Genomic DNA, 26,046 nt, shown 5'->3' with positions numbered 1-26,046 from the left:
AAGCACAGAGCTGGGCAGACACTTGGTTCAGTGTTTGCTTTCCACCCATCAGTGTGGTTTAAAGGTGTCAAGTTTGTTCCCTGCAACTGCTCTTGTAGGTTCTGCTGTTGTAAAAGCCAAACTTATTTTCTCAAAGGGGGTGAAATGAGCCATGCGAAGACAGAGAACAGTGCAAAGCTCCTTCGTGAGTGTGTTCAGGGAGATCATGTTTGCTTTTAGGTTGCAACTTCTACAGTGTGCTGGGATTAGTCGGCAACTTATTCCCTCCTCCTGCTCCTCTGATTTATAACTTATGTAAATGGGAAGTGACACGAGAGAGCAGAGAGGGTGTGTTTGCGTGGCGTTAAACTGTCGGGCAAGTTTATCCCTCTTGTCATGGGACTCCACAACCCTCGGTGGGTGACTGCCAAAGCAGGGGGAGGCTTGTTTGAAGCTTGCTGGGAGCACCCTGAGGGGTGTAGCAGCAATCAGCCCCTTAGGGAAAGCGTGCCTGGGCTGCCTGTCATGGCTGGTGCGTCTCCCCAGGGTAGAGGACCTTTCCAGGACACTGTCTCAGTGCCAAGAGATTAATTCCTTATAGCTGCTTCTTTGCTGCTCTTGTGCTTCCAGGTCACCCTCTTTGTTTACTCCGATCTGCTGCTCTTCACCAAGGAGGACGAGCCTGGGCGCTGCAACGTGCTGAGGAACCCTCTCTACCTGCAGAGTGTCAAACTCCAGGAGGGTGAGTGTCTGCAGCAGCAGTTGGAGACATTTGGGGCATTTTCAGGGCTGCTAGCTATAAAGTTTCTGGCCAGCAGCAGGATAGCACCCCACTATCCCATTGCTTCCAGTATTTAACAGTACCCTCCGACTGGTGCTGCCAGATCATCCTTCCTTGGGGTGCAGGGGCAGCATCCCCCTTTCCCATCCCTGCATTAACCCAGTCCCCGGGAGCTCCATCTCCTGGGACACCTCAGGGGTACTCAGGTAGCACTGCTTTCCAGGGCTTTTTGGGTGCATCTCTCAGGGATTTTGGGCTGGCATTCCCCAGGATCTTGCTGTGCTGTGCTGTTCCCCTTGCTGGTGTTACACTGCTGACAGCGGGGGCTTGCCGAGGCTGAGAAAGGGAAGTGAAGTCTTGAGGTTTCCCCCATGGTGCCTTGAGAGAGTTCAGAGTTTGTCTCCAAGGGAGTCTGGCTAAGCCCTACTAACCTTTACTTTGCTACTTCTCCCTTCAGCCGCCCACGGTTTTCCCCCCATGCTAGCATCCCTCCCCCATGCACACCCCATTGGTGAGGAAAGAGCAAATCCTGGCCTCGGTGGAAGGCTTTGGGCCATGCCCTTACTCTCTTCACCTTGTCTGGGCTTTCACAACCAGCTGAGGGCTCAGGGAGGGCTTCTAGGGCAGGAGGATGATTTGAAATTAGATATTTCAAGTTGAAATGCTGAGGCTGTTTGAAAGATGACCTTTAGCTACTCAGGGTCAAAAGAGGAACGAACAAATTGCTCTACCACATCCTATTTGCTATGGTGGAGCCACTTCTTGGCCCTGGGCCGAGTCCCACCTTGTTCCTTCTTTGGCGCAGTCGCCTTTTGGGTATGGGCTTGTTTTGTGAACAGTCGCCCGACTGCGTCAGCATGGGGCTGGTGCCCTGACTCCTCCTGAAGCCCAGGCAGTGGGTGTCACTGGACTGGGACCCCACGTGAGAAATTGTGATTGGATATAAGGAAAAACTTTTCTATGGTGAGGTTGGTCAAATATTAAGTTGCCTGCAGAGGTGTGGGATCTCCATACCTGGAGGTGTTCAGGACTCAACTCACACAGCCCTGAGTGCCCTGATCTGGGTGCTTTGGGCAGGGGCTTGGGCTAGAGACCGCCAGAGGGGCACCTTCCAACCCAGATTACTCTGTAACTGTATGAGCTGATATCTTTATGCAGTCCTGTGGCCCTGACCAAAAGGGATTAATCCAGATCCAGGCTACTTCTCCAAAGGGATCATCTTCTGGATGAATTTTGCCACTTCCCATGACTTTGCCCAGCTGAGCTGTGAGCTCTGTGGATGAGCTGCGTCTTTCCACGTGCCGCACGTTGTTGTGAGCCTCGGTGCTGGGGATCTGCAATGCTCTGCCGGACACCACAGACTGCCTGTCAGTTGTTATTTCCCATTTCCAATGTTTCTGCTCCCAGATTAATTCACTGACCTGTTTGGTGAGGGCAGAACCACAGTGAAGGGAGATGGGGCACCGTGGCACAAGCCATTTAGAAAAGCCATTGAAGCTTCCCTGGGGTTTGTTTGAGTTTGTTCTCAGCGCTGCTTATTTCTAAGGAACAGACAAAAGAAATTGTTCCTCGTTGAAGTGCTTGTTGGTCAGTGTCTGCTCCTGGAGCGTGTGCATGTGCTGCCTCTGGCTGCTCTCAAAGGCTGTTGAATAACCTTGCTCTTGTTCGCCTCCTTGAAGAAATCAGCTTCCCTAGTGCTGGTCCTGGCTCTGTGCATGAAGGTCTGTTTGCAGCTCGGCATAGGAACATGCCTCCTAACCTCAGGCAGAGCGGTTGAATTTCATGAGTGGTTGTCTGCCACTTATTTCCTTGTTGCCATAATAACTTGGCTGGATCACATCTGGAATAGCTTGACAATCCTTTCTGAAGGGGATGTTTGTCTCTGCAGCACTGAACCACCCCCCATACACCAGGAATCCAGCACAGTTGGTTTTCAGGCAGTTCACCCTCCTGGTTTGGGCAGAGCTGCTTCAAAGGCAGGTGGAATGAGCAAAAAGATGTCCGTCCCTTTTGGCAGGGATTTTCTGTTGGTCTCCTAAATAACTGAATGGCACATTAATAGGAACAGGCGTATTGCTGAGTATAACAATTGAGACATCTCCGGTACACTGAAGACCATTGTGATGTTTCCTGTTTCTGCTGCTTGCTGCACTGTGCGAAAGCAAATCAGTATAATCTGCTTTACAATGCTCTGTCTTCCTGCTTTAGAAGCCGAGCATGGCTGATGAGCACCACACCAGCCAATGTTTCCAGTGTGACAGGGCTGGCTTCCTCACTAGATACTGTGGGAATTTCCACACGAAGGTCACCGTCTTGCTGGGATCCTGGCCCCCTGGGTGGGTGCGCTTGGCTTTGGGACAGAGAAGAGTGCTCCTGTTTTGCAGCCGGAATAAGGACCCCCAGGCTGTAAGCCCCATCCTCAGCTGGGATCCTGCTAACAAGGACTTTTCATGTGCTGCTTTGCTGTCCCCGACATCCCAGCCCGCCGTGTCTTACAGCAAACAGCTCCAAGATAGTCAAAGGCCAAGAGTGTGATTTATGGGTCTTCTGCCCAGCCGTGGCTTCTCCCTGCTGCCCCAGGGATGCTGGGAAGCAACCCAGGGCTTGGACCCTGCTACACCTCCCCACGGACATGTGCCACAGAGGGTGACAATCTTGTCGCCTCTTGGCAGCCAGGTTTGGATGCGCACAGCAGCCTTCCTCTCTCCCCACAGACCCAGGGCCCCACAGCACCCTGCCCTGTGAGCTCCTGCCCTGTGAGGTCCTCTTTGGGTGCTGGATGCAGTCCCGTCCTCGCTGAGCAGATGTGAGGGGCTGGGGAGCACAGTATCTGCCCTCGCGGTGGCCGTTACCAGTCCCCTGGGCCATCCAAGGAGGCTGTGGAAAGGAGCAGAACCATCTTCCCTGTTTCCTCATCTTTTTGACCCAATGCCTGGCATGCACCACCCAAATCCTGCAAGCAGTGGGTGTTTTCCTTGGGTTGCACAGGGAGGTGGGCAGAGCCTGGGCGGTGCTAGAAGCCTGCCCCACACCTCAGTTAGCCAGAGAGGGGGATGTGTCCCCACAAAACTTGCACTCTCCTCTTGTCTGTGCTGAGTGCACACAGCAGCCCAGCCCTGGGGCAGGGATGCTTCAAGTTACTCTGAAAGACAAGCCAGTTCCTGTCACAACACATCAGGAAGAAACTGAAATATCTTCAAGTGAGTTTTTTTTTCTCCTGCTTATTTCCTTTTAGCATTTCACTGAATTTGGCTGAGAGTATGCGCTGTTCAGCTGTCAAAAAAGGTGTGAATGTAGGGCCGTGTGGGGAATGGAGCCCCACATTAGTCCAGGTGGCTGGCTGCCGCCTCTCCGGCATGAGGTTGTGCCTCGCCCCTTGTCTTTCATGGCCTCTGTGATCTGCGGTGCAGGAGATGAGCAGAGCACGTTGCACGGCTCTGGGGCACAGCAGGCTCCCGTACTCCAGCCTGACCCTCCAGAGACTGGAAGAAGCTCCAGTGTAAGAAATCCTGGCAAACTCGGTTTGTGCTGAAATCTGTGCTCAGGTCTGCCCTTCCTGGCTCTGCCATTGCTCTCCTGCCTCCCCTTGCGCCTTGCTGGGGGTTGGCACTGGCTCCAGCCCAGCTGCTGGACTGGGCAGCCAATCTCTTACCTCCCATTTGTTTTCTTCCTAAAGGCAATTACTGGTAGAAAATGGGATTTAAGCAGTTCCCTAGCCTAGGCTGGCTCCCTGTTTTCTGTGTCCCATAGGCACTGGGCTGCTTGGCCATGTGTAGCTGTGAGCCTCAGAGGGACAGGGGACAGGAGCTGCTGGTGGTGGACATTGCTAATGCCGAAATTCATAGCTCATTGAAGAGGAATTTGGAAGGGAACTTAATTTTCATGGTTTTGGGATTTGTCGGGATCACTTGGTATTGCAGAAGGAATAAACAGAGGCCCAAGAGAGGTGGGGTCATTCCCAGGGCCGTTACACTCCAACATCACCTTTCTTTGCTGAGGGTGCATGTCTCTAGAGGCTGACTTGTGTCTCATATCAGCCAGGAAAGCCTGGTTAAAGCTCCTGAGGGAAAGCAGCTGTGACGTGTTGGTCTTCTGCAATCTGCTTTGCAAGGCAGCCTGGAGAGCTTTGGCCATGGTACAAGGAGGAGCCAAGAGCCTGGTTGAGAAGATGGGGTGATTTTTGTACTGTTGACCACTTGGGATGCAGAAGCAGCAGAAGGGCATGGTGGACTTGTGATGTGCCAGCAGCAGGCTCGGATCCTGCCTCCAAGCCCTCCCTCGAGGGAAAAAGCACTGGCTGATGGGCTCCCATCAGAGGCTTTGGCCTTGTGAGGAAAATGGTCCCCGATGGTCCTGCTGAGCTTATGGAAGAGGGTGCCAGGATAGCTCAGGCATTGGCATGGACAGCGGTGAATGGTTTTTCTGTGGTGCAGAGGTGAGACGCTGACTCCCAGCCAGGCCTGTTCAGCATGTGTGTTCAGGGTCCAGCATTGCTCCCCTTCTGGAAGTGAAGATTTGGAGGGGCAGTGCTGGAGCTCTTTGTCTGACAGCCCTGGGGCCAGGCTGCTTCCCTGACCCTCGCATTGCCCAGGGTGGAGCAGAGTGAAGCTTATGAAAACAAACAAGGGCTCCTCATCTGAGAGGTCCACAGCGGTGGTGCTGGGCTCCAGCACCCTGGTGTGGCACAGCACCCTGGTGTCCCCATAGTGATATTGCAGCCCATATCCTGCAATGTGCATTAAAAGTGAAACTGGCAGCGGAGGCAGACCTGCGATCCCCCAAAGGGCAGCTGGAAGAGACATCCAGCAAATGGCTCCAGGCCATTGCACTTCTTGGATTTCGCATTGCCCATGGAGTGACTTAAGAGGCATCCAAGTCCCTCAGTGGGTCACAGCTCTTATCGTGACATTTGGGCTGCTGCCTGTGGCAGAAGAATTGCTTTTCTCTGGGGAACAGGGTGTCTCCACCACTGTACAGAGCCTGTTCCCATTGTTAGCGCAGCTCAGGCTGTTGAAATGAAGCAGAGCTTGTGCTGACACTGCTTTGAATAGGATCCGCAGCCATGCCCAGACTGCGGATCTGATCTCATGACAGAGATAATGTTATTAAAAAGGTTATGAAAGCTGCAGCCCAGCAGTGCTGTGTGCTACCAAGGGCAAAGCTGGTGCAGGGCACACTGGTGTGACGGAGCAAGCCAGCTCCAGGAGATGGGATGTCCTGCTTCAGAGTTGAGGTGACCCTGTCCTGTGGCAGCTTCATGTCCCTGTGAGGCTGATGTGTGCCAGGAGCTGGCTTCCCTTGGGGCTGGGGACACTTGTGTCTCACCAGTGGGGATCAAAGACAGGGCAAATCTTCAGGAATGCCTTTTTGTTGGGTACATGGAAGGCTAAGCCTGCAGGAACCAGCCTGGTGGAGCAGCTGGAGTGTAACACATCCCCTGGGATAGCTGGCAGCAAGATGAGGAGCTGTACTAGACTGCTCCATGATTTAGCAGGATGTGGATTGCAACATTGGTCATTGCATTGCCTCTAGCACCATCTCCTTTCCTGAAGCTGTGGAATTGCAAGTCCCTTGGCCAGGTCTCCTGAGTGGTGCCATGCTGGCAGGAGCTTGGGGAGTTTGCCCTCAGGCTGATGGAGCAGGATGAGCTCTCCTCCCTGCCCCATGTCAGCTGCCTCCCATTGCCCTGGGATTCAGCTCCATCTTCTTGGAGAGCCACCGACCCCAACCACTGGCATTGAGGGAGGCTGGGACAGACAGCACTAGATAGAGCTGCCACCAGCCTTGCCAAGGGCTTCGGGCAAGAAGCTGGGAATGAGCAAGGACATAGGAACAGGAGCTGCTCTGGTTAGTCCTCCTGGGAGCAGAGCGTCCAGAGAGGTAGAGATGGAAGAGACCTGACCCCGGTGCCCAGGATGGCTGTGTGGGCACTGTAGGGCCTCCACAGACCCCGGGAAGGAATTGGGCTGCACGTGTGATGGCAGGTTGGGCAGAAGATCCTGCACGTGGCCTCTGAATGAAACAAACCTTTTTCCAAAGGGACAAACCCAAAGGGGAATCCATGACAGCGCAGTGAGTCCATGCAAGATATCATGCAATGCAGCCTGCCCAGCGCATGGCCCCTGCAGATGTAGCATACATCACTCCCAGATCACAGCCTGGTACTGTAGAATGACAACAATAAATATTCATTAAATGCTGTCTCTTAGCCAATTCCTCTGCCAGTGGCTCCGCTTGCAGAAATGCAGTTGTAGCTTAATTTTGATCCTGTTTTTTCTTCTTTATAGGTTCAGAAGATCGGAAATTCTGCATCCTTTACCTTGCAGAGGTGAGTGTTGCTGTTTTCCAAATTAACTTTCTAGTGGGAGCAGAACACAAGCTAACAACTGATACTTTCTGCTGGGGCAAGGACCACTGAACGGGCTGATTTTAACTTCCTTTTTAATTAATTTGTCAGAGGTCTGGAAAGGAAATGTAATGGCTGTAGCCAGAATATATTAGTAAGAGGCTGCTAAAAGGAATCTGTGAATGGGGAGGCTGGGCAGCACTGAGACAGGTTTGCTTTTGCCCTTCCCCCTGTGCACAGTAGGTGGATCTTCCTTGCAGCATCTCACTTTCATTTTATCCTGGGATTCTTTTGCTTGTGGGCCGATTTCCTTGCCAACTGTTCTGTCTTTATTTTTTAGGCATCTTGGTTTTCTTGTCTGCAAGCACCCAGGTTTGAAGCCCTCAAATAAAATAAGGAAGCTCAATCTAAAAGACATATAATCATAGCTCTAAAAACGTGTGTGGCTGGTACATGGCTAAATGCTCTAAACAGATTCGGAATCACGCAGACATTGGCACAGTTACGTTTGTGTCATGAAGCAGCCAAGGAGACTGCAAAATTGGTTCACAGTGACTGGACCTACCTAATCATTGAAGGCTGCGGCTTTTTTCCTTTTCAAGTGACTTTACTGTGTTCCCAGTTTCAAGGCCTTGTATTTTCAGAGGTGGAAATCTGGATCTGGGAAAGATCCCCAGGGCACAGAGGAGAAAGGCAAACATTGCTCAGCAGCATTGTGGAATAATAAGCTATTGTGAAAGTTGGATGAAAATGTTCAGAATGAAAGTTGTTCACCTTGAGTGGCTGGGATTTGGGCCAAAGCACGACTTGCTGCATAACCATTGGCTGACAAGTTCTCTCGCACATTTCCCTCTTGTTCCTTCCTTGTCTCCTCTATTTCTTCCTGGGGCGGTTGGGCAGGAGCTGCCTCCTCAGGAGTTTGCTCAGTGCGTGTCCCAGTGTAACGTCAGACTTGCATGATGTCTCCCTACCCAGTTAATCCTATGCCATGACTCAGAAAGGCTGCGATGGGTGTTCATCAGTGACATCCTGGCAGTGGGATGAGGCACTCCTGCATTTTCTCATGCATTTGGAAAAATGCATTCAGAGCCTGACATTTAATTTAGAAGTTTGGGCCCCTAAGTAGAAGTGACTGAAAGAGAGCTGGCTGCATTTCATGAGGTCTTGAGAGGTGAAGACTCGTCTTTGTCAAGATGTAATGAAGTGCTTAGCTTTCTTCTGAGGGGCTTAAATGGCTCTAACAGCTCTGGTGATTAAGATCTGTGACATCCATTGCAGTTGGAGTACAGTAGTTTGATAGAAAATGTGAAATATTTGCTTTCCTACATGCATGCTCCCCCACAGAGGATAGTAGGTCTGGACCTGCCACTATTACGGGATTCTGAAAACCCCTTCTTGTTCCTCCTGTCTGCCTAGGGTATTTTGGAGCAGGTTGTAAGTGGAGTGGGAGCTTCCCAACCCAAGCCCACAGCTTTCAGGTGACATCAGGGCAGCCCCTGGCTCAAAGACAGCACCTTGCTGAGCAGGACATCCCCTGTGCCACCCCTTCCCTCCCAGGCCCCACAGGGTTGCTTTGAGGCTGGTGGTGAGCACTGAGGGAGATCAGGCTGATGTGAGATCCTGCCTGCGGGTAGGTGGGGAGGTGATTCTCCAGCTGCGTGGTTTGGCTGGGTCTTTGCTGCAAGGAAGGGAGAAGACGGCTTTTTTGTGTGTGCTGTGAGTACATAGCACAGATGGAAACAGCTAGCCTCAAGTTTAAGGGGACAGTGCACTTCCAACTGTCTCATCAGACTCTGGCTCTCCAGCAATGGGCAATTTTGGTTCAAAAAGGGAAGCTGGGGCACAGAGAGGAGGACATGCCTGTGAGTCAGCAGTGAGCCAGGGCAGGATGGTGCCCTCCCGACTTCCCCATGGCTGCTCTTCTGGGAAACGGTGACCTGCAAGTCACAACCCTGAGAGCCACGTGGAATGGGTGACCAGGCTGCAAGGACATGGGCTGGTGGTTAAAGCATGAGAGGAGAAACCTCTCACTTTTGCAGTGCGGGAGTTGTGTGGCTCAATGAACTGTCCTCAGTGGACGTAGACCTCAGGCGAACAGAGACAAGCACTTCTTAAATGATGGGATGCTGTTGTGGGAGCCAGCCTGGGAGTACTTAAACATCTTCTTCCTGCAGGGAAGCTAAGAAGAGAGTCACTTTCAGGTCATGTGTCTTTTCTTCTTTGCATTCACTTTTCAGGTACAAAGCTTTAGTTACAGGGTTGTGGGGGTGTCACCGGGAGGTTTTAAGTCTTGGCAGCCCATGGGAGGGAGAGGACGGTCCTCCTCAAAGGCATTCCTGCAGGCTGGCTGCACACAGAAGCATTGTCGGGGGCTTGGATGCCTCAGTGGGCTGGTGGGAGCATCAGTTTGTGGTGTTAAGGTTATTTTTGCAGTGGGGTGGATTCAAGGCATGGCTTGCAGTCAAATGAAAGCTGGGATTTGGGCCCAGTGAAGTGGCACTCTCGTGTTGCAGCAGGACGTGGGGCTGTGGGGAGGGTTTCTGAGCCAGCCCAGCATGGCTCTCCCCATTGCCTGATGGACGTGGTGTCCACTGGGTGCCATGCTGCCGGCTGTGTGACCTCCTTTTGGTCTGGTGCAAGGCTCGGCCTCCCTCCCGACTGTGGGAACAAGACAGTTTCCCTCTGCAAGCATGGCTTCTCATGGAGAGAGGCTGGCTCTGCTTTGAGGCTGCACTCAGGCTGCCAGGAGTCAGGGTGGAGGGAGGCTTGGGAGGGCATCCCTGGCAGGGTGCTAGTGCTGGCACACTCCTGGCACCCTTGGGGTCCCAGCAATGTGGTGCAGCAGTGCCCTGTGGCTGGGTCCTGCTGGCAGACGCACTGTCTGATGGGCAGCTGTCCTGCTGCCCACCCTGGCGACTGCTTGTGGCAGCGAGAAAGGATGCGTAAGGGAAGGATGCTTGTGTGGACATGGCTTTTTTGTCCCATGTCACCCTGAGGGGTCTCTCCCCTTCCTGATCTGCTCCTGTCCTGCTCTTTGCAGCAAATGCTCCATCCCTGAGCTTGCCAGCAGCGCTTTACCCTGCTGGGAGCCTTTTGCTGGCTCAGCTCTGATGGCTGGTCCTCTCCAGGGTGGAGGTGATGGGTCTGGGGGATTTGGTGGTCATCATTATCTGACCTCTTCTGTTGCTGTGCTCTGGGCAGATACATCCATTGCACTGCCATGACGGGGCCTGGGAGGTTGGTGGAAGCTCTCATATTGCTGTTTCTTACCCGCAAATCATCTGCAATGAGCAGTGATGTATTTAGCGCTGCTGAGTCGAAAAGGAGCCCACAGGGCCAGGCTGACTTTGCATTTGCCACGGGAATAGCTCTTTGCTGAGGCCTCGAGCTGCTGTCTCCTGCTCCTTCTCATCTGGAAGGTGTGTGAGTTATGTTCTGACCCATAAGGTCACATTTTTGCATTCAGGTCTGGTGTGATCCAAAATAAAAGTATGTTTCAATGTCTGTGAGTTGGTTAATTTATTTTAAACAAGAAAGAAAATTCCAACCTTCAGGGAAACTGGAGTGTCATCAAAAAGCTACTGCTAGTTATCCTGTCTAACCACATGTAAATAAATCACTCCATAGAGTTTAAGTCCTGTGCATTCTGGCTGTTTACAGTCAGATAGCAAATGGTGATCTTTATAGGCTGGTGTAGATTACAGCAGAAGCAGTGTTTATTTTACAGGCTCTTCAGCGTGTGAATTGCAGTGCTTGGAGGTCCCGAGTGCAGGTGGCCCCCATCCTGGTGGGGCATGTGGCCTCCTGGAAGGGAAGGGCAAAATATAGGTTGGTGTTGGAAAGAATGCAGAAATAGAGGAAGGTTCTCCACTGAGCTGTCCATTCTTGGTGGTTTTGTTCCTCGTGGTGATCATGGGATAGCTGAGATCGTCCCAGCACATAAGCAAGCCAGGATTTTGGAAGTGAAGGTGGTACCTTTTGATCTGAGGAATACTGTGTATACCTGGAGGCTTGTCTAATTTTTCTATTTGTGAACTGCTATGTGAAAAAGTACTACCAATGCATACAAACCTGGTCTAGCATATGTTTCTTTTTAGTATTTTAAATCCAAACGGAACAGTTTAAAGTCAGTTGATCAGACCCTGCCTGCGAAAGCTTTGGGCTGATTCACTGTGGACCCATGTTTCTGCACCCTAGAGAATTTGGAGTGTGGGAGTTTGGCCCAGTTTTCCCCCTCCCCGCATGCCATTGCCTGCAGGGCACATATACCTTCTGTGATGACATGTGTAAAACCTGTCAGAAGAAAACATTTACTGCGTGGTGGGAATCAGTAGCCTCACAGGGAGCCAGTCCAGAGACGTGAATGTGGTCCAGGGCTGTATTCACACCCTTCCCTGCTCCGGAAATGTCCTACTGTTAGGAAACTGCAGATCAGTGTTTTATTGCATTGTTAGAAGTTTTTGATTCAAACCCAACATATTCAGACTAAATTGACTTAAAATCAAATAGCTTGGTACATTTTTCATTTGAAAAGCACTAGCAAAGTTGATCTTTTTCTCTGGAAGTTTTCATCTGCAGACACAGGAGTTTCTCTTGGGAAACTGCTCCAACAGAAAATCTTTCCAGTAGCAACTTGTTGACCTGCGGTGATAAGCATGCTTATAGACCTGAGCAAATTAATGCTGTGAATCTATGCTTGATCTTGTTTTGCCTTGGAGATACGCATCCTAACTCTGCATGGGAGATCCTCTAGACAAGTGTCAGAGAAATGACACTGTCCCCCCTCTTGCCCGTCCCACCCTGTGCCCTGGCTCTATATGGACACATCCTTGCACCCATAGGGTCCCCTCTGGGCCCCGTTCCTGTTTGCATCCTTGAGCTGTGTCCCAGCTGCTGGCAAGGGTATGCTTTGAACACGTGCTCTTTAAACTACCACAACTGTATTGAGGGGCAATACTGTAGCTTGTGTCATGTACTTAACTCCGTAGTCTTCACTGGAGATGTCCCAGCTTGCTCCATGGGAGAGTTAATTACCAAAAGTGTTCTCTGTTCCTGCCAGGAGTGAGCATTGCTAATTTAATGCCCTTGGGGATGTGGCATTACCCATTTCTGTCCTGCAAGGAAAGAGCAGGGAGAACTGAGGTTCCTGTCTCCATACAGCAAATCTGAATGCTGGAAAAGCAATTTACTGACGGTACAGAGGACCTTAAGGCTCAGGGACATGCTGTGACATGGCAGATATTATACACCTGGATAATTTTTAAGTCAGCTGTTCTGGACATGTTATCAGAAGAGCTTGCAAGGAGCTTTTTTGGGCACTGTCCTGGCAGATCTAGAGGGCACTTAGGCAGATGGTTTGGTGATAAGGAAAAGGGCAAAAGGGCTGGCCTGGGGTGACATCAAACCTACGCAACCAAGTGAACAGCTAAGGTGAATTTGTTTAGTAAAGAACTTAAAAAGTAATTATTAATGAAAGAGAGACAAAGAGTACAGATGGAGCACAACTAGAGCAGACGTCCTCGCAGGCACTTGGCTTGATATGACACAACACTTGGCCTGAAAACCTGGAAAGACAGGAAATTGCTGTGGTGCTTAATAAACAGTTAAAAACTCTGGTCTGAAACCTCAACATCATCTTCTGTGAGCGTTGCTCTGCCAGGGAGGCCTTGGAAGCCTGGCTCTTGCTTAATTGCAGACAGTCATCATTGACATGAAAAGCCAGCAAATCATGCCTGATAAAGTGTGCATATGACTTGAAATTTGGGGAAGTAGGAGATGATAAGGAGGATAGTTCAGTGATAAAGCAGTGGGAGTTAGTTGTTAAGGTGGGGAAAGCTGATGATGTGTTTTCATGTGATTGTGGGGAAAAGAGAATTGTACACACAGGTCTGTGAGGGTCAGAAATTCTTGAGAAAGGCTCGTTGGGGGAAGGATAATCAGCACCCATGAGCTCCTGCAGCAGAAAGATGGCATCAGTAAGGATAAAAGTTTGGGATTCAGTCAACTTTCCCATTACTCTGTTCTCTGACCCCAAAGCGATAGGGAGAAGACTTGCATTTTGGATTGAATTTGTTTCCAACTGAAATGGGATGGTTTTGGCAAGGGGCCAAAGCAAAGGAAGTTGTTCCCCTTTTCCTTTTTCCCAGCTTTAAGGAGGATCTGGTGCCCTGGGTTGGGCTCTGCTGTTATGGTTTCTCCCCCATCCCGGTTACTCTGCTCCTTGGCAGGGCTTGAGCAGTCTGCAATGTGTCTTGATCCCTCCTTTTCAAATGCTCCATCTATATGTTTGGTGCTTAAATACAAGAAAATACCCACAAAATGCAATGACAAAAAGACTAGTTTAGAGACATGAGCTCAGAAAACCTCAAGGCTGTGTATGAGACATGGAGCGAAGAGCTGTGCCCAGCTCTGACCCCAAAGCAGCACTGGCCAAAGGGTATGGTCTGTAAGCCCCCAACACAACTCACCGCAGGAGGGGTTTAACCACAGACGCTTTACAAAAAAGAGCACTGATTTAGGAGTCCCTCAGCCTCGCCGGAACCCAAAATCCTGAATTTTGTGCTGTGACGATCACCCAGCAGATGCCAGAGCACTGCAGGGTGGAAGTATAGCTGGAGCTTAAATTCCTGGTAAGAGAAAATCAAGTGTCAGCTAGCATCGAGTGCTGTGTGCAGGATGGGAGAAGGTAGAAGGGATGAGCATTTGTCTGTGAAGTGGACTATGTGCTCTGTTGAAACTGTATCTCAATTACCTCTAATTCAGAATAAGAAAAGAGATGATGTTTGTCACATTTGTGGGCTGTTATTTGTCAGAGGGCTTGTTGTACTGCAGTAAGGTGAAAGATCCTCTGGGCTGTGGTGGAGCGGGCACTGCAGATAAGGCTAGAAGTGTTGGGATTGGTCATACCTAAGGACTTCAAGTAGAGAAAATCTCGATGTGCTCCTTGCTGCCTGCTCTTGCCAGTTTTACTACATGAATTTGAAGCACACTGAGAGAACATGAAGTGTATTCCTCTGCCTTCCTCTTCCCGTTCCCAGTCCTATTCAGCGTAAGGGAGGACTCCTCTTCCAGCCACTCTGATGGTGGTGGTCAGGAGATGTTACCAGATGAAAAAATCATTTCCTGCTCTCTGATACTTCCTTCGCTTCCTCCATGTCTCGCAAGCAGTGGCTTATTTCTGGGTTGCTGGAGTGGTTCACCAAGCGAAGCTGTATCCTGCACTGCGGCGCACAGGCACGCATTGCCTTGAGTCACCCAGCTCATGTGAAAGCTGGATGCTCTGTCTGCACACGCTGAATCCCTCTGCCATGTCATGCCTACAGCAACAGCTTAACTCTTTCCTGAATAGAGGTTTCCTTTTTCCCCCATCCAAAGGATGGCAGGTCCCAGCCACTGGATTTCTTTGTGTGAAGCCGAGAAGTCCAAGCTCCAGCCTGAACCACAGGTGCAGTGAGATAACGTTAGACCGAGACTGCCAATATTTTGAAAAGTGCTTCTGAAGGATGTTGTGACGTGAACCACGTGCAGACTACCCCAAATGCTGAGACGTTCCTGAAATGCAGCCCTACCCAGCATCCCTATGACATGCCCCAAATTTTAGCTGCAACTGAAACGTTCATCTGGTTTAATCCGGTGGTCTCCTGGTGCATACCTGGAGCCAGAGCACCCAAAGCGATGGCTCTGGAGCTGGTGGCCAGGCTGCTCCTCTGTGCAGACAGACCCCTGGGCTCCATCTCCTCTGCCAGCATGCATTTACCCAGGTTAGATGATGTGGAATGACACCAGTAGCAGAAGCCCCGGGTTGGCATAACCCATAGGCTGGGGACAGGGCAGCTCCTGGGCAGCGACAGCTCCCAGTTCAGGTCTCTTCAGGCAGAGCAGGGAGTGCTTGTGTCCCAGTTGGAGAAACAGATAAACAGAGACACCCTGCTTCCCTAGTTTTGTGAATCTTTGCACAGTTCAACCCGAATCTGAGTGTTGAGATGACCACAAAATGTGCTTTTTGGAGCAGGAGTTCTTAATTTTTTTCCCCAGCTTTAATTCTGTGGTGACATTTCCTGGATGTTGGCAAAAAAGAAGAGCTGGTATGATGTGGTTACAGTACTGGAGAGTTTTTAAAAAGGGCCAGGCACCAGCGGGTGATTTTGGAGGGAAACTGCTGTTCCCTGGGGCTGGCTGCACAGGCTGGAACTTGCTCTCTTTGGGGCTTTGCTGGGGGAAGAGGAACGGATAGCTCTGGGGCTGTGTTTGCAGCAGGTAGGTAAGCTTAGTGTTACTGTCACTGGGGCCCCTCAGCTCTGAGCCCTCTTGCCTGAGAGGAAAGGGCGTTTGCAGAATGGGAAGGCAGTGGACCTGCTCTCTGTTTGCCAGAGTGGTGTTTGCACTGGGAGCTCCATGCCTGGCTAGTCTCAGGGCTGGGGATTCCTGTGAAGGCTGTTACCTGATGAGCCACTTAAGGACAACCTGCTGCCCTGCGAAAACAGACCAAGCCCTGTGTCCTCGCTGGCTGCTCCAAAGTGGGTGGAAAAGGTTCTTCAGGCTGGCTTTTCCTCCTGGAGGTGTAGCATCCTCCAAGCTGTGCCATGATGCAGTGCTCCTGTGGCATCGCTCCTCCATCTTCGCCCTCCTTAGCAGCAGCATTGAAATGCAACAGGGTCTGACCGGCCTGGGGTGAGCTGGAGCCACTGGTGGCTCTGCACCTTGAAGTCCAACTTTGCTGTCTTGGTGCCCCTCCTCATCCATGGGTGTCTGTAGGACAACAAAAACCCATTTCCTAAGAGCCAGCCCTTGGTGTCACAAGGAAGGATGGGCACGTCTATTGTTCACCTTCGCCTATAAAGCCTCCCTGGCCTGAAAACAAGCCACACAGCAACAAACCAGACTTCTCTGCAGAGATTGCTGTTCCCTGCAACTGGCAGCTCCATGCACATCATCTGCTCAAGCACCTGTGAGATCCTGTTACCTTTTGGTCCTCCCAGCTTTCAACAGGGCCCTTGCTGTTACTGCCAGTGTTTGGTTTTTGGGCACCACCAGTGTGCCCAGCAGTCCAAAAACCACAGGAAGAGACATGGTCCCCCATACCCCCCAGTACAGCTTAGCACGGGAGCAAACTGAACTTTCTCATCAGACCTAGCTCTGTGGGTCATGAAATAACTAGGAGCAGTTGCCCGTGTTTTGTGCACAGGATATTCCCAGGGCTTGCTGTTTCGCCGGTGAAAGGTTTGCTCTGCGATTTAAAAGCTATTGTAGTCTGGAGCCCGTTTCCGAGGTACTTCCCCTCTGGGATCTCTGGTGGGTTTGGCTCCGGACCAATGCTCTGAACGTTCGAGGCCAGGGGCTGGGCAGAGCTGAGCTGGGCTGCAAGCCCTGTCCCTGAACCACTTTGCCATAAACCCTGCAGAGGAGAGGAGCCTGGGGAAAGGAGCAGAAGTGCATCCCCCTGATCTGTGGGGGGAACATCTGCCGGATCTGACCACCCCCTGGGAGCATGTCTGCTAGCACAGCTGGGGGAGGCAGTGGTGAGATCAGAACAGCCCCCTGGCTAGGCTGGTCACTGAGTTCAAGGCATTGGAGGTGTCAAGCTGAATCTGGCTCATTGTTATTATATCTTAGCTTTGCAGTGTCATGTAGAGCCACACTTGTGTACCAGATGCTGTTGTGCTGGGTCCTGTACAGAGGGGCGTGGCTGCAGCATGGGGTATTGGCGTGTAGGGTCTGGGGGCCCCTCCTGCAATGTGGTGCCATTCTCTGGGCTGTCCTTGGCTGATCTATGGGCTACAGAACCAACAATCCTTCTTTGGTTGGTGTCTGCTGGGGTAACTAGGAGCTCTGCTTGGCCATACCCCTCGCCTGTCATCTCCCCAAGCTCCTGGATGCAGCGGGGCTGGGTCTCAGCCTGGGAGAGCATCCGCAGGGGTGAGCTTTTCCCATGGAGCAAAAGGAACTTTTTCCTGCAGATAATGCCTGGCTGTAACAGGGCCCGTGTGGGGCTTGTGTTGGCTAGTCTGGGTCCTCCTCTGCAATACATGCCCTGTGTTTTGCTCCTGCTCTTCCACGGGCAGCACTGGTGTGGGGTCTCGTGCTGGTGCAGGGCCCGGTGCTGCCCCAGAACCGTGGGCTGCCAGAGGCTCCTGTGCCAGTCGGCACACAACACCTGCAATAACATGTTTTTCAAAATGCTGGGGTGAAGGCAGTCAGAAAGCAACTGGCAGCCACTTCAGTCGTTCACTTTATCTGGTCGCAAACGCCCCCTTCACGCCATCTGCATCCTCCTTTCCCAGCACTGTGAGATTAAACCCTGTTTTCTCTTTGTAAATATTGGCAGTCAAAGCGGCAGCCTCCCTGAAGGAAAACAATAGCGGGGAGGCCGGTTCCCAGAGCGAGCCCTGAGCGAGGCAGTGTGCACAGGGCACAGTGCAGTCCCGGTGTTAGCCGACCTCCCTGCTCCAGTCTCCCCAGCGCGCAGGAGTGCTGAGCTGGGCAGCCCGGTCCCTCGGCAGGGGCTGAGCTCCAGGGACACGTGCCACCGGTAGAGCTTTATCCCATATAACTATCAGCCCTTCACATGTCTGCCCTCCATCTGGCAGGATCCCAAAGGACTTTGTAAGCAAGAGCCTGTGCTTTAGAGGCAGCTGGGGGGTGCTCAGGCCCTGAGGGTTGGGCTGCCTCTTTCCCCAACACTATTGAACATTACTGGGGGGAGCAGGTTGATGTAAGAGGGAGAAACAGAACTCTTCCCTTGGAAAATATGTGTTGGAGAGGTTAAATATCACTATGAAGGAAAAGAGTGCTGAGATCTCACTGCTGTAGCACAGAAATGATAGTAAAATATGTACAGATTTGATAAATGCAATTTTGGCTGTTCATGTCCCCCCTCAGCCTTGCCCACAATATCCAGGACACACATCAGGGCGGTTGAGTTTATCTCCCGACTTTTGGACCAGAGGGCAATCTCCTCTCCTGGCTTTAATATTCCAAGGCAGCTGGGGTTGGGGAGTCTCTCCGGCTCACTGAGGCTGAGCGGGAGGGAGAGGGGCACTTTGCTTTCAACAGCCAGCACGGGCTGAGCACCGCTTTATACTAAATTCAATCAAAGAGATGGAGATTGTAATTGAATCAGCAAGGGGCTGCAGAGCAGGGGTAGGTGAGCTGTGCATCCGTCATGAGCAAGGGGATATGAGACGTTCTTGGAATTGCTTTAAGCCTCACACCAGGGGAATTGCAGAAGCTTGGTAGGGATGGGAGTGTGCATTAGTTACTGCATCAGTGTGGGCACTGGACTCCTTGCAGCTGTGCTGATGTCTTTTAGGCTCTGCTGAGTCCTTGCTGTCATTCACTTCTGGCCCCAAGTGTGGGGCAGGGAAATGCCAGCCTGGATTTCCAGCCTGGCAGATTGGTACCCATCTGCTTCTCTGAGAGTAGGAACAATTAGGTACCTTTCTAGGGACAAGTGGATATCACAGTGGTACAGCCTGGTGATCTGGTGACATGGGACTGGGAGAAACTGAGTTATCTGGGATGGAGAAGAGCACTGTGATGCTCCGAGGAATGCTCAGAGCATCTCTGCAACTCAGAATCTGGGGGGCAGGGGGGAACCCCACCACCTTGTGTCCCTGAATCACAAACCTCTATTCCATTTTGATAGTGCTCAGTAAGCCTGAGCATGCATTTTCAATATTTAAGCCTGTTTCTGCTGTAGGAATAGATGTGGTGATGTCCAGACATAAGAAAGATCAAATCTAGTTGCCCTAGAGGGGCAAAGGACTGAACTAGACATCTCTTTTTCTAGAGGTGATGTGGGAAGTTGGTTTTTTTACTGCTTTAGTAGGGATTTTGGATTAAACGTGAATGAATTGGCATCCAATGAAAACAGTGTTTTAAATGGTGTGACTAAAAAGCATTTCCCCTTTTGGTTGTGTTGTGTCTCTGGAGTCACAAAGCTGCAAATTCCTTAGTTCTCTCTGACCTTTCTGGGAAAAACAGGCTATCAGTGACCTGCCCTGCTGGAAGGAAATCCTAGGGGGAAATGACAGGCCTTTTTCACGCCCTTTAGTGGAAGGGTCTTTTTTTGTTTCTTTGCAGTTCTGTCCTAAAGTTCTGCTTTTTTTTTCTTTTCATATCTGGCCACAGAAGGAGATGATCCAGCCATGGGCATTTCTGAACCCTTTTTAAAGCAAAACCTGCAAAATCCCAGTGGGCAGCAAATGTTACTAATGCTTAATTTTTAGCACAAGACATGAGCGGTTTAAGGGCTGGGACACACTTGCTGAGAGAACTTGGTCAGAAGGTTTCTTAAATGAGTGGGATTTGGCCCAAAGAACACCTGTCCAAGAGGAATAGGTCCATATCAAAAAGGATGTGTGCAGGGAAGGGGATAGGGCACGAGGGGAGGTGGGCTCAGCTGGGATGAATTCCTATTGTTTCTCTTAATTCCTTCCTCACTGCACATTGCTCACAGACAGTGCATGACCAGAGGTGGAGCATCATCCTCAAAACAACCCCCGACGGGTGCTTTAAGTAAGGAGCAGAACAGGCAAGGCAGGTCTGGAGCTTCTCCTGAGCTCTGCCTTCCTCCTAGCCCCACCCAGCCCAAAGGCGCTTGTTTTTCATCAGTTCATGCTACAGCGCCTCATTAATGTTTGCATACAGCAAAGAGCAATTTCCACCCTCTAAATTAGCTTAATAGACACGTTTTCACTGTGGTGGCACAGGGTGCAGAATTGCTGGTGCTCTGCCCATGCCTTACCACTCTGCTCCTACTTACTAAAGTAGAGGTCTGCTGCTCTGCACCACAGCAGCCTTTCACCCTCTCACTGGAGGAGATGTCACTGTGAAGCCCATCTATTTTGCTTTCTCGTGCCCAGAGCACAGGACACTGGTGCGAGCTCTCCCATTATACTTACATTCATCTGATACAGTGTGTTGGAAGCAAGTAGTTTGCAAACAAAGCCAGGGCCTGCGACACATAGCTAATGACCTTCTCTCTGCCTGTGTTTCCTTTACGTCAGAAGTCGGAGTGCTTATTAAGTTTGGAGGCTTACTCCCAGGAGCAGAAGAAGAGGATCTGCTGGTGTCTGGCTGAGAACATCACCAAGCAGCAACATCCGGCATCAGCTCCTACAGAGAACAAGGTAAGAGACCCATGCGGGAGCCTGAAAACCCCGCTCAGAGCATTGCGGGGCTCTGCCTGTGGCGCGGGCTTTGCTCCAGTGACGCTCCTGCCAGGCGAGCTGCTCTGGAGGCTGTTTTTTTGCCAGGTGAGGAGTGAGTTTGTATTCAGGCACTGCTGCGTCTGCAGCTTCCTGCCCTGCTTGGGGAAGCAGTTATTGCATTTGCATCCGCTGACCCGAGTCGAGGCAGACTCCAGCAAGCAGGCTGCTTCTGACGCCTCCCAGCATCTGTATTTGGACAGCTGAGGCCATGCAACCCGGTGTATGGCCTTCCCTGAGAGCTCGGCTCTAGGGCAGGACTGAATGCAGAGGGAGAGGTTCAGGCCGTGATCTCTGGGTCCTGATTAAAAGGCCGAGGTCATGGGAGTAGTGGTGCAGAGATTTGCCCCTTGTGTGCACTCAGATGGGCTCAAGCGTTTGATCTGGACCCCACAGATGGCCTCAAAGCACAGAAAGGTCATTTGATGAGTGCTGTTTTTCATACCTAGCAAGGCAGCACCAGCACTTTTCCTACACTGAAGAGCTTCAGCCTGGCCCAAGAACATTGTCTCAGCAGCACTGGCAAGATAAATGTGTGCATGGAGTGGGTTTGAAGCACTGTAGGGCACACCTGCCCTGCATGGATGTAGTTAACACCACCCATCTGCCTGGCTTTGGGGCTGGGGCTGCCACCACGGGGTTGTCTGGGATAGTGGCAATCTCTGCTGGAGTTATCTCGTCCCCCGGGGATTGGGTTCAGACTGTTGGTGGGTGACCCATTGCTCTGGGAGAAGAGGAACACTGTACTGAGAGTTTAAAGAGCTTTAAGTGAGGCAGATGGGGATCTTGGGGGTAAAACCACCTGGATACCTCCCCTTGGCTGGTGTGTGGTGGTGGAGCAGCTCCTGCCCCACGTTGACGTGTGTATACAGCCTTGGTGCATGGCTCAAAGGCAGGCGTACGTGCGGGCAAAAGCAGGAGCAGGCGGCTGCGCTACTGCCCGGATCTGGAGGCAGAGCGATGTGGCTTTTGCTTTGCAGTGTCCCAAACTGGGTCAGCACAAACATCTCTGCAGGAGACAAAGCCTCTGGATTCCTTTTCCTGCACGTTTCAGACATACTAAAATAGCAACAACATACAAAGCCTGAGAACCTAGTTACCGACCAAATGTCTAGAAATGCAAATAGCCCGGGGCAGCTAATTCAATGAGGTGACAGACTCTGCCATGTCTCTTGTTTTCCTGCAATGTGTCTTGCTGGCATGACACAGTGCCCGTGCAGGGGGTCCCAGGCGGCTTGGCATGGGGGGGATGCATGTGATGGGGCTGCTGTCAGGGGCTTGTCATGACTCTGCTCTCGGCTGGGTGCGATCCAGCCATGGACTGGGGGATCCTCCGGGATGAAGCTGTGCAGGGACATGTTCAAATCTGAGCATCTCAAATAGATCCTAAAAGGGGGGATCTTGGCAGCTCTCCATCATGACATGTGCTGTGGGACCGTTTTGGTTTTTGGGTGATATTGCTGTTTGCCCTCTGCACCCCAGACTCTGTATTCAGGGCAGGGTGTGGGAATTTGGCTCTCTGCTAGACTTACAAGCCCTGTGGCTCAGAGCAAAGCCCTGGAGAGTGTCTGCTCCCCATGTTAGGGAAGGAGCCTGGCTACTGAACAGGTGAAAAAATACTCTAGAAGACAACACAAAGCTTTCTAAGGCTTTTCTGTGCCTCAGTAGCCAAGAGGGTGCTCCTTGGTTGCAGTGGAGGGCCAGCGTGGGCCCTCCAAGTTTGTGACAAGGGGGTTTTGTCTCAGCTTGCCAAAGCTGATGGAAATCCCACTGGTGGGATATGAGGCCAGGAGGGAGAAAAGGAGCTTGAGAGCAACCACCAGGCACTTTATCAAGTTCATAACACCATTTCCCATCCCAGCAAGGTATATACTGCTCAGGATGCAATTTTAAAGCAAACCTGATCCTGAAATGCAAGAAGGAACAGCGTGGGGAAGGAAGAACAGCCCTGTGTCAGGCTGCAGCTCCCGAGTGGACAGGCGATGATGCTTGGTGGGTGTGCAAGCTTGGAGCAGGGTGGGTGGCTGCATGCAGGACAGGGCTGCGGGCAGAAGCCTGCATGGGCGAGCTACAGTTGGGGCTTCTGTGACCAGTCTGCACTGCAGCTGGTTTGTTGGGGCAGACGTCTCCAGGGATGCCGGTGCAGCAGGAGGCAGGAGCTGGGAAAATCAGTCACTTCTTGCAAGGGAGAAGCGATCCATTAGCTTTGCTTGTTGCTTACAAGTCATTTGATACTAGGGCTATTTAAGGAAACAGAACAGTGTCTGTGCTCTGTGAACAGACAAATTAAGCTGGAAGTATCAGCCTTGGCATGGCTGATTTCTGCTCCAAACAGGAATCTGATTTGCAAAGCCTTCAAAACTGCTCCAACTTGGCAAGAGGCAGCTAATCTCACTGTGACCGGAGCCCAGCCGAGGGTATGTGGGCTTTGCCATGCGATGGGAGCAAAGGGCCAGGGCAGCCTCGGTGCCAGGCAGAGATGTGCCATGTGCCAGCTGTGCACTGGAGCCAGAGAAAGGGACACTGTCTGAGCAGAGAGCAGCTCCTCAGCAGCCTCTGTGGCTGCCGCACCAGTGCGCGAGCTGGGGACGGCTCTCTCTTCAATACGTTAATGCTACTGTTAATGCTGTCCCTCAGTCCTTCCCAGAAGAGACAGTTGCAATGGGGCAGAGGATTCCCAGCAGGATGGGCACATCTGGAGAGGAGGGGCTGGACTGGCTGAACTGATGGAGGCAAGTTGCATGGTGCCAACTTCTTGGAGCTGTGGGAAATCGGAAAAATTTTGGGCTTTGGGATGGCACCTCTTGTTTTTCAAGGCCCCCTGAACCATGCCCAGGTGGGGCTGCACTAAGGGCAGGAAGGTCCTTCTGGCTCAGGGAGATGGCTCTGCAGAGCTGTCATGGCCTCTGGCAATGTCTCCTGGGAGGACAGTGTCAAGCCTGGAGGATGCACCCTGTATGGGCCCGTGTTGGCATGGCTGCTACTTTCAGAGCAGCTGGTTTTAGAGCAAAGCTGCTAGTTTCTGGGAGACACAAGCATATGGTGCATGTAGCATCCACTTCTGGAGATGTAGGAAGAGAAAGCCATGAGCAATATAGCTGTGATGATCCAGCCATGCTCCCAGGGGGCTTTTCCTGCCAGAGTCAGTGCAGGAGGAGCTCCGGGGATAACCATGGCTGTCGGTGTGTTCCAGCTCACTAGCCCTGGTGTCCAGGAGACATGGTGGAAGTGGGGCTCCGGTGGCTTCTCTGCTGCCACTATATGACTTGGCTGGCCTTCACTGAGTGATGAACCTGTCCTGCCAGCTGCAGCAGGTCACAGGAGCTGTTCTGTGGATAATTTCTCCATCTGCAGAGCCTTCCCTACTCTTGTCCTGGGGTCCAGGTCTGCCCTGGGAGGCTGTGCCCTGCCCCTTGGCTGTGCTGACTGAGGATCTGTAAAACACATCACCAGGGTGACCCAGCTTGGCAACAAACATCCTCGAACAGGGAAGCATGGAGCCTGGAGGTGGGCTGAGGCTGGTGAGGAACCACAGCGGCAGCAATGTGATTATAGCGAAAGCAGCTTTATGAATTAATTGAGTTAGCGAGGCTGCCTCCTTGGGCCGAATAATGACCATCTGTGCAGAGCATGGTGCTTTTTATAATCTTGCATCGCTGCACTGGTCCTGTTTCCAGCCCATTTGTCCATAATGCGACAAATTGCATTAGCACGATTGAAGAGATGGCAAACTGCAGAGCAGGGGCAAGGACGAGGCGCCAGGGGCTGGAGCTGCTCCAGCTGGTTTGGCTACCAGGGAGAAGATTAATGGCACAACACCCTGCTTATAACGAACCTGCTACGACCATCTGATTCTCACTGCTTGTTTCTTTATGTCTTCCTCACTCAGAACGGCTGATTACTCTTCCTTCTGACTCCGTGACCTGAGATTACCTTGGAGATGATGGCTGGCTGTATCTGAAAGATGTAGATTATCCTTAAGCTAAATAATTATGGATACTTGGTGGTGTGGACTTTGGGCCTGGGAGTCCAGGATGGGTGCTCCCCTTGTTTCCCAAGGGAGGTGGTGGTTCCTCAGCATTTTTCAAAGCCCGGCCGCCAGTCTCTCCTGTGGCTGCTGATGGTGCCAGCAGGCATGGACCGATCCTGCACCCTGGCCCTTCCTGGCAGCACTGGCTCTGGTGCTGGGGTACACAGCCGGGAGGGACTGGCCGGCCCCTTCCTGGCTGTTCCTCAGGTCAGGAAGGGCAGGGCTGTTTCTCTCACTATTTACAGCGTGCTTGACAAGTGCAAGTAAATGTGCTGTCAACAAGAGCAAACAGCGTGTAATCGAGGGATGATGGAAACCAGGGCTGGAGCGGTGGTGTGGGGAGGGCTCTGCGGAGGGCTGCCGCGGCAGAGCTGTAGGCGGAGGGTCGGCCGTGCTCCCCCGTGCGCTGGCCCCAGTGCCTGCAGCGTGGGGAAGGGTGAGCGTGGGTGACTCCTCTTCTGTCCTATGCCCTGCCTCCTCTTCCTCACCCTGGGCACCCTGGTGTGCCCCAGGCACCCACCCTGTTGTGCACCCATGTCCCTCTGCAATCTCTGTTCCCCAACACCTCGCTGCTTTCAGCAACACCCTTTCTTTTTACAGTGGGTAATTTCCCATTTAGATGGTGGCCATGTACACCCTTGAGCTGGCACAGCCAAGGGGTCACTGGCGTTGGGGTGGCCGTGATAAGCACTTGGGTTGGGGACAAGTGGGGTGAACCTCTCTCTCTCTGATCCAGCATTCACAGGGTGCTTTACTCAGCAGGAGTATAGTCAGAGTGCGATTGGCTGTTTGATGGGGAAGGAGGGAATTTGCACCTTCTAACTTTGTTTTTGGCCCAAAGTCCTTCCATTTTGGGCTGGGAACCTGCAGCCCTGTCTGTGCCAGCTTTGCTCCAGAGGGTCCTGTTCACCTGCTGCTGTGGGCCAGACCAGGCAGGGCATGGCCAAGGGTGCAGGAAACCTGGAGCTTCATTAGAGCCTGCTTTTCTTTCATGATGCCAACATGAGAGGCTGGGCAGGGCTAAGGACATCACAACAGCACCCAGAGGGCCAGCCTGACCCTGACCGCACACCCTCCCAGCACCTCGCTTGTGCTGTCATGGTGCTCAAACAGAGGAGAAAACCTTGAGGTTTATTTGGCCCCAGTAAGGGTTAAAGCATCAGCTGGCAGTACTTAGGAGTCAGGTTACAAAAGTAAAGCAAATAAGTGTTGTTCCATGACAGTGAGCACAGCCTGGCTCTCACCCTGGGCTCGAAAAACTTGTTACTGAGGTCAGCTAAAGGCTGCTTCAGCAATGCCATGAATCTGGGAGGCTGTGGGACTGGAGACACTGTCCCTCTGTGAGTCAGGCTTCAGTTCAGCTCCATCCACTTAAATATCTGGATGAAACTGTCGCTGCCAGAGGTCTCCATGCCATCAGAATGGGACCCTTGAATCCACAATCATGACCTTGATGCATGGTGGCACATGGATCTCATGCTCAGCACCTGACAGGCCAAGAGGAGGACAATGTGTTGACTTTAATTCAGCTGGGACAGGAGCTGAAGAGATAGCAGCGGGTGTGAAGCAGGCTGCAAACATAAAAGAAGTAGATGCAGTTTGAGCTACTGTGGATTGATCCATCCTAAGCCATATTCTTGTTGGGTTTGTAGCCCTCTTTCATGGGAACAAGACCCAAATGCAATCAGGGCATCAAAGGCTA

General features: G+C 51.9%; 1 protein-coding gene across 9 annotated transcripts in view; it reads left to right on the top strand.

Annotated features, from left to right (window-relative positions):
• Nucleotides 1-26,046, top strand: part of RGS3 (regulator of G protein signaling 3) — a 91,345-nt gene that overhangs the window by 44,295 nt on the left and 21,004 nt on the right. For all 9 annotated transcript variants that reach the window (XM_030000726.2, XM_030000727.2, XM_030000729.2 and 6 more), the window contains 3 exons: nucleotides 610-721; nucleotides 7,048-7,088; nucleotides 20,114-20,236. In XM_030000726.2, the coding sequence (XP_029856586.1) occupies nucleotides 610-721; nucleotides 7,048-7,088; nucleotides 20,114-20,236 (276 nt within the window). The remainder of the gene's footprint in view (nucleotides 1-609; nucleotides 722-7,047; nucleotides 7,089-20,113; nucleotides 20,237-26,046) is intronic.

The sequence above is a fragment of the Aquila chrysaetos genome, chromosome 24, assembly GCF_900496995.4.
Source record: "Aquila chrysaetos chrysaetos chromosome 24, bAquChr1.4, whole genome shotgun sequence".
NCBI classification, from domain to species: domain Eukaryota; kingdom Metazoa; phylum Chordata; class Aves; order Accipitriformes; family Accipitridae; genus Aquila; species Aquila chrysaetos.
The sequence above is the reverse complement of the archived record's forward strand: the minus strand, read 5'-3'. Positions and strand labels throughout refer to the sequence as shown.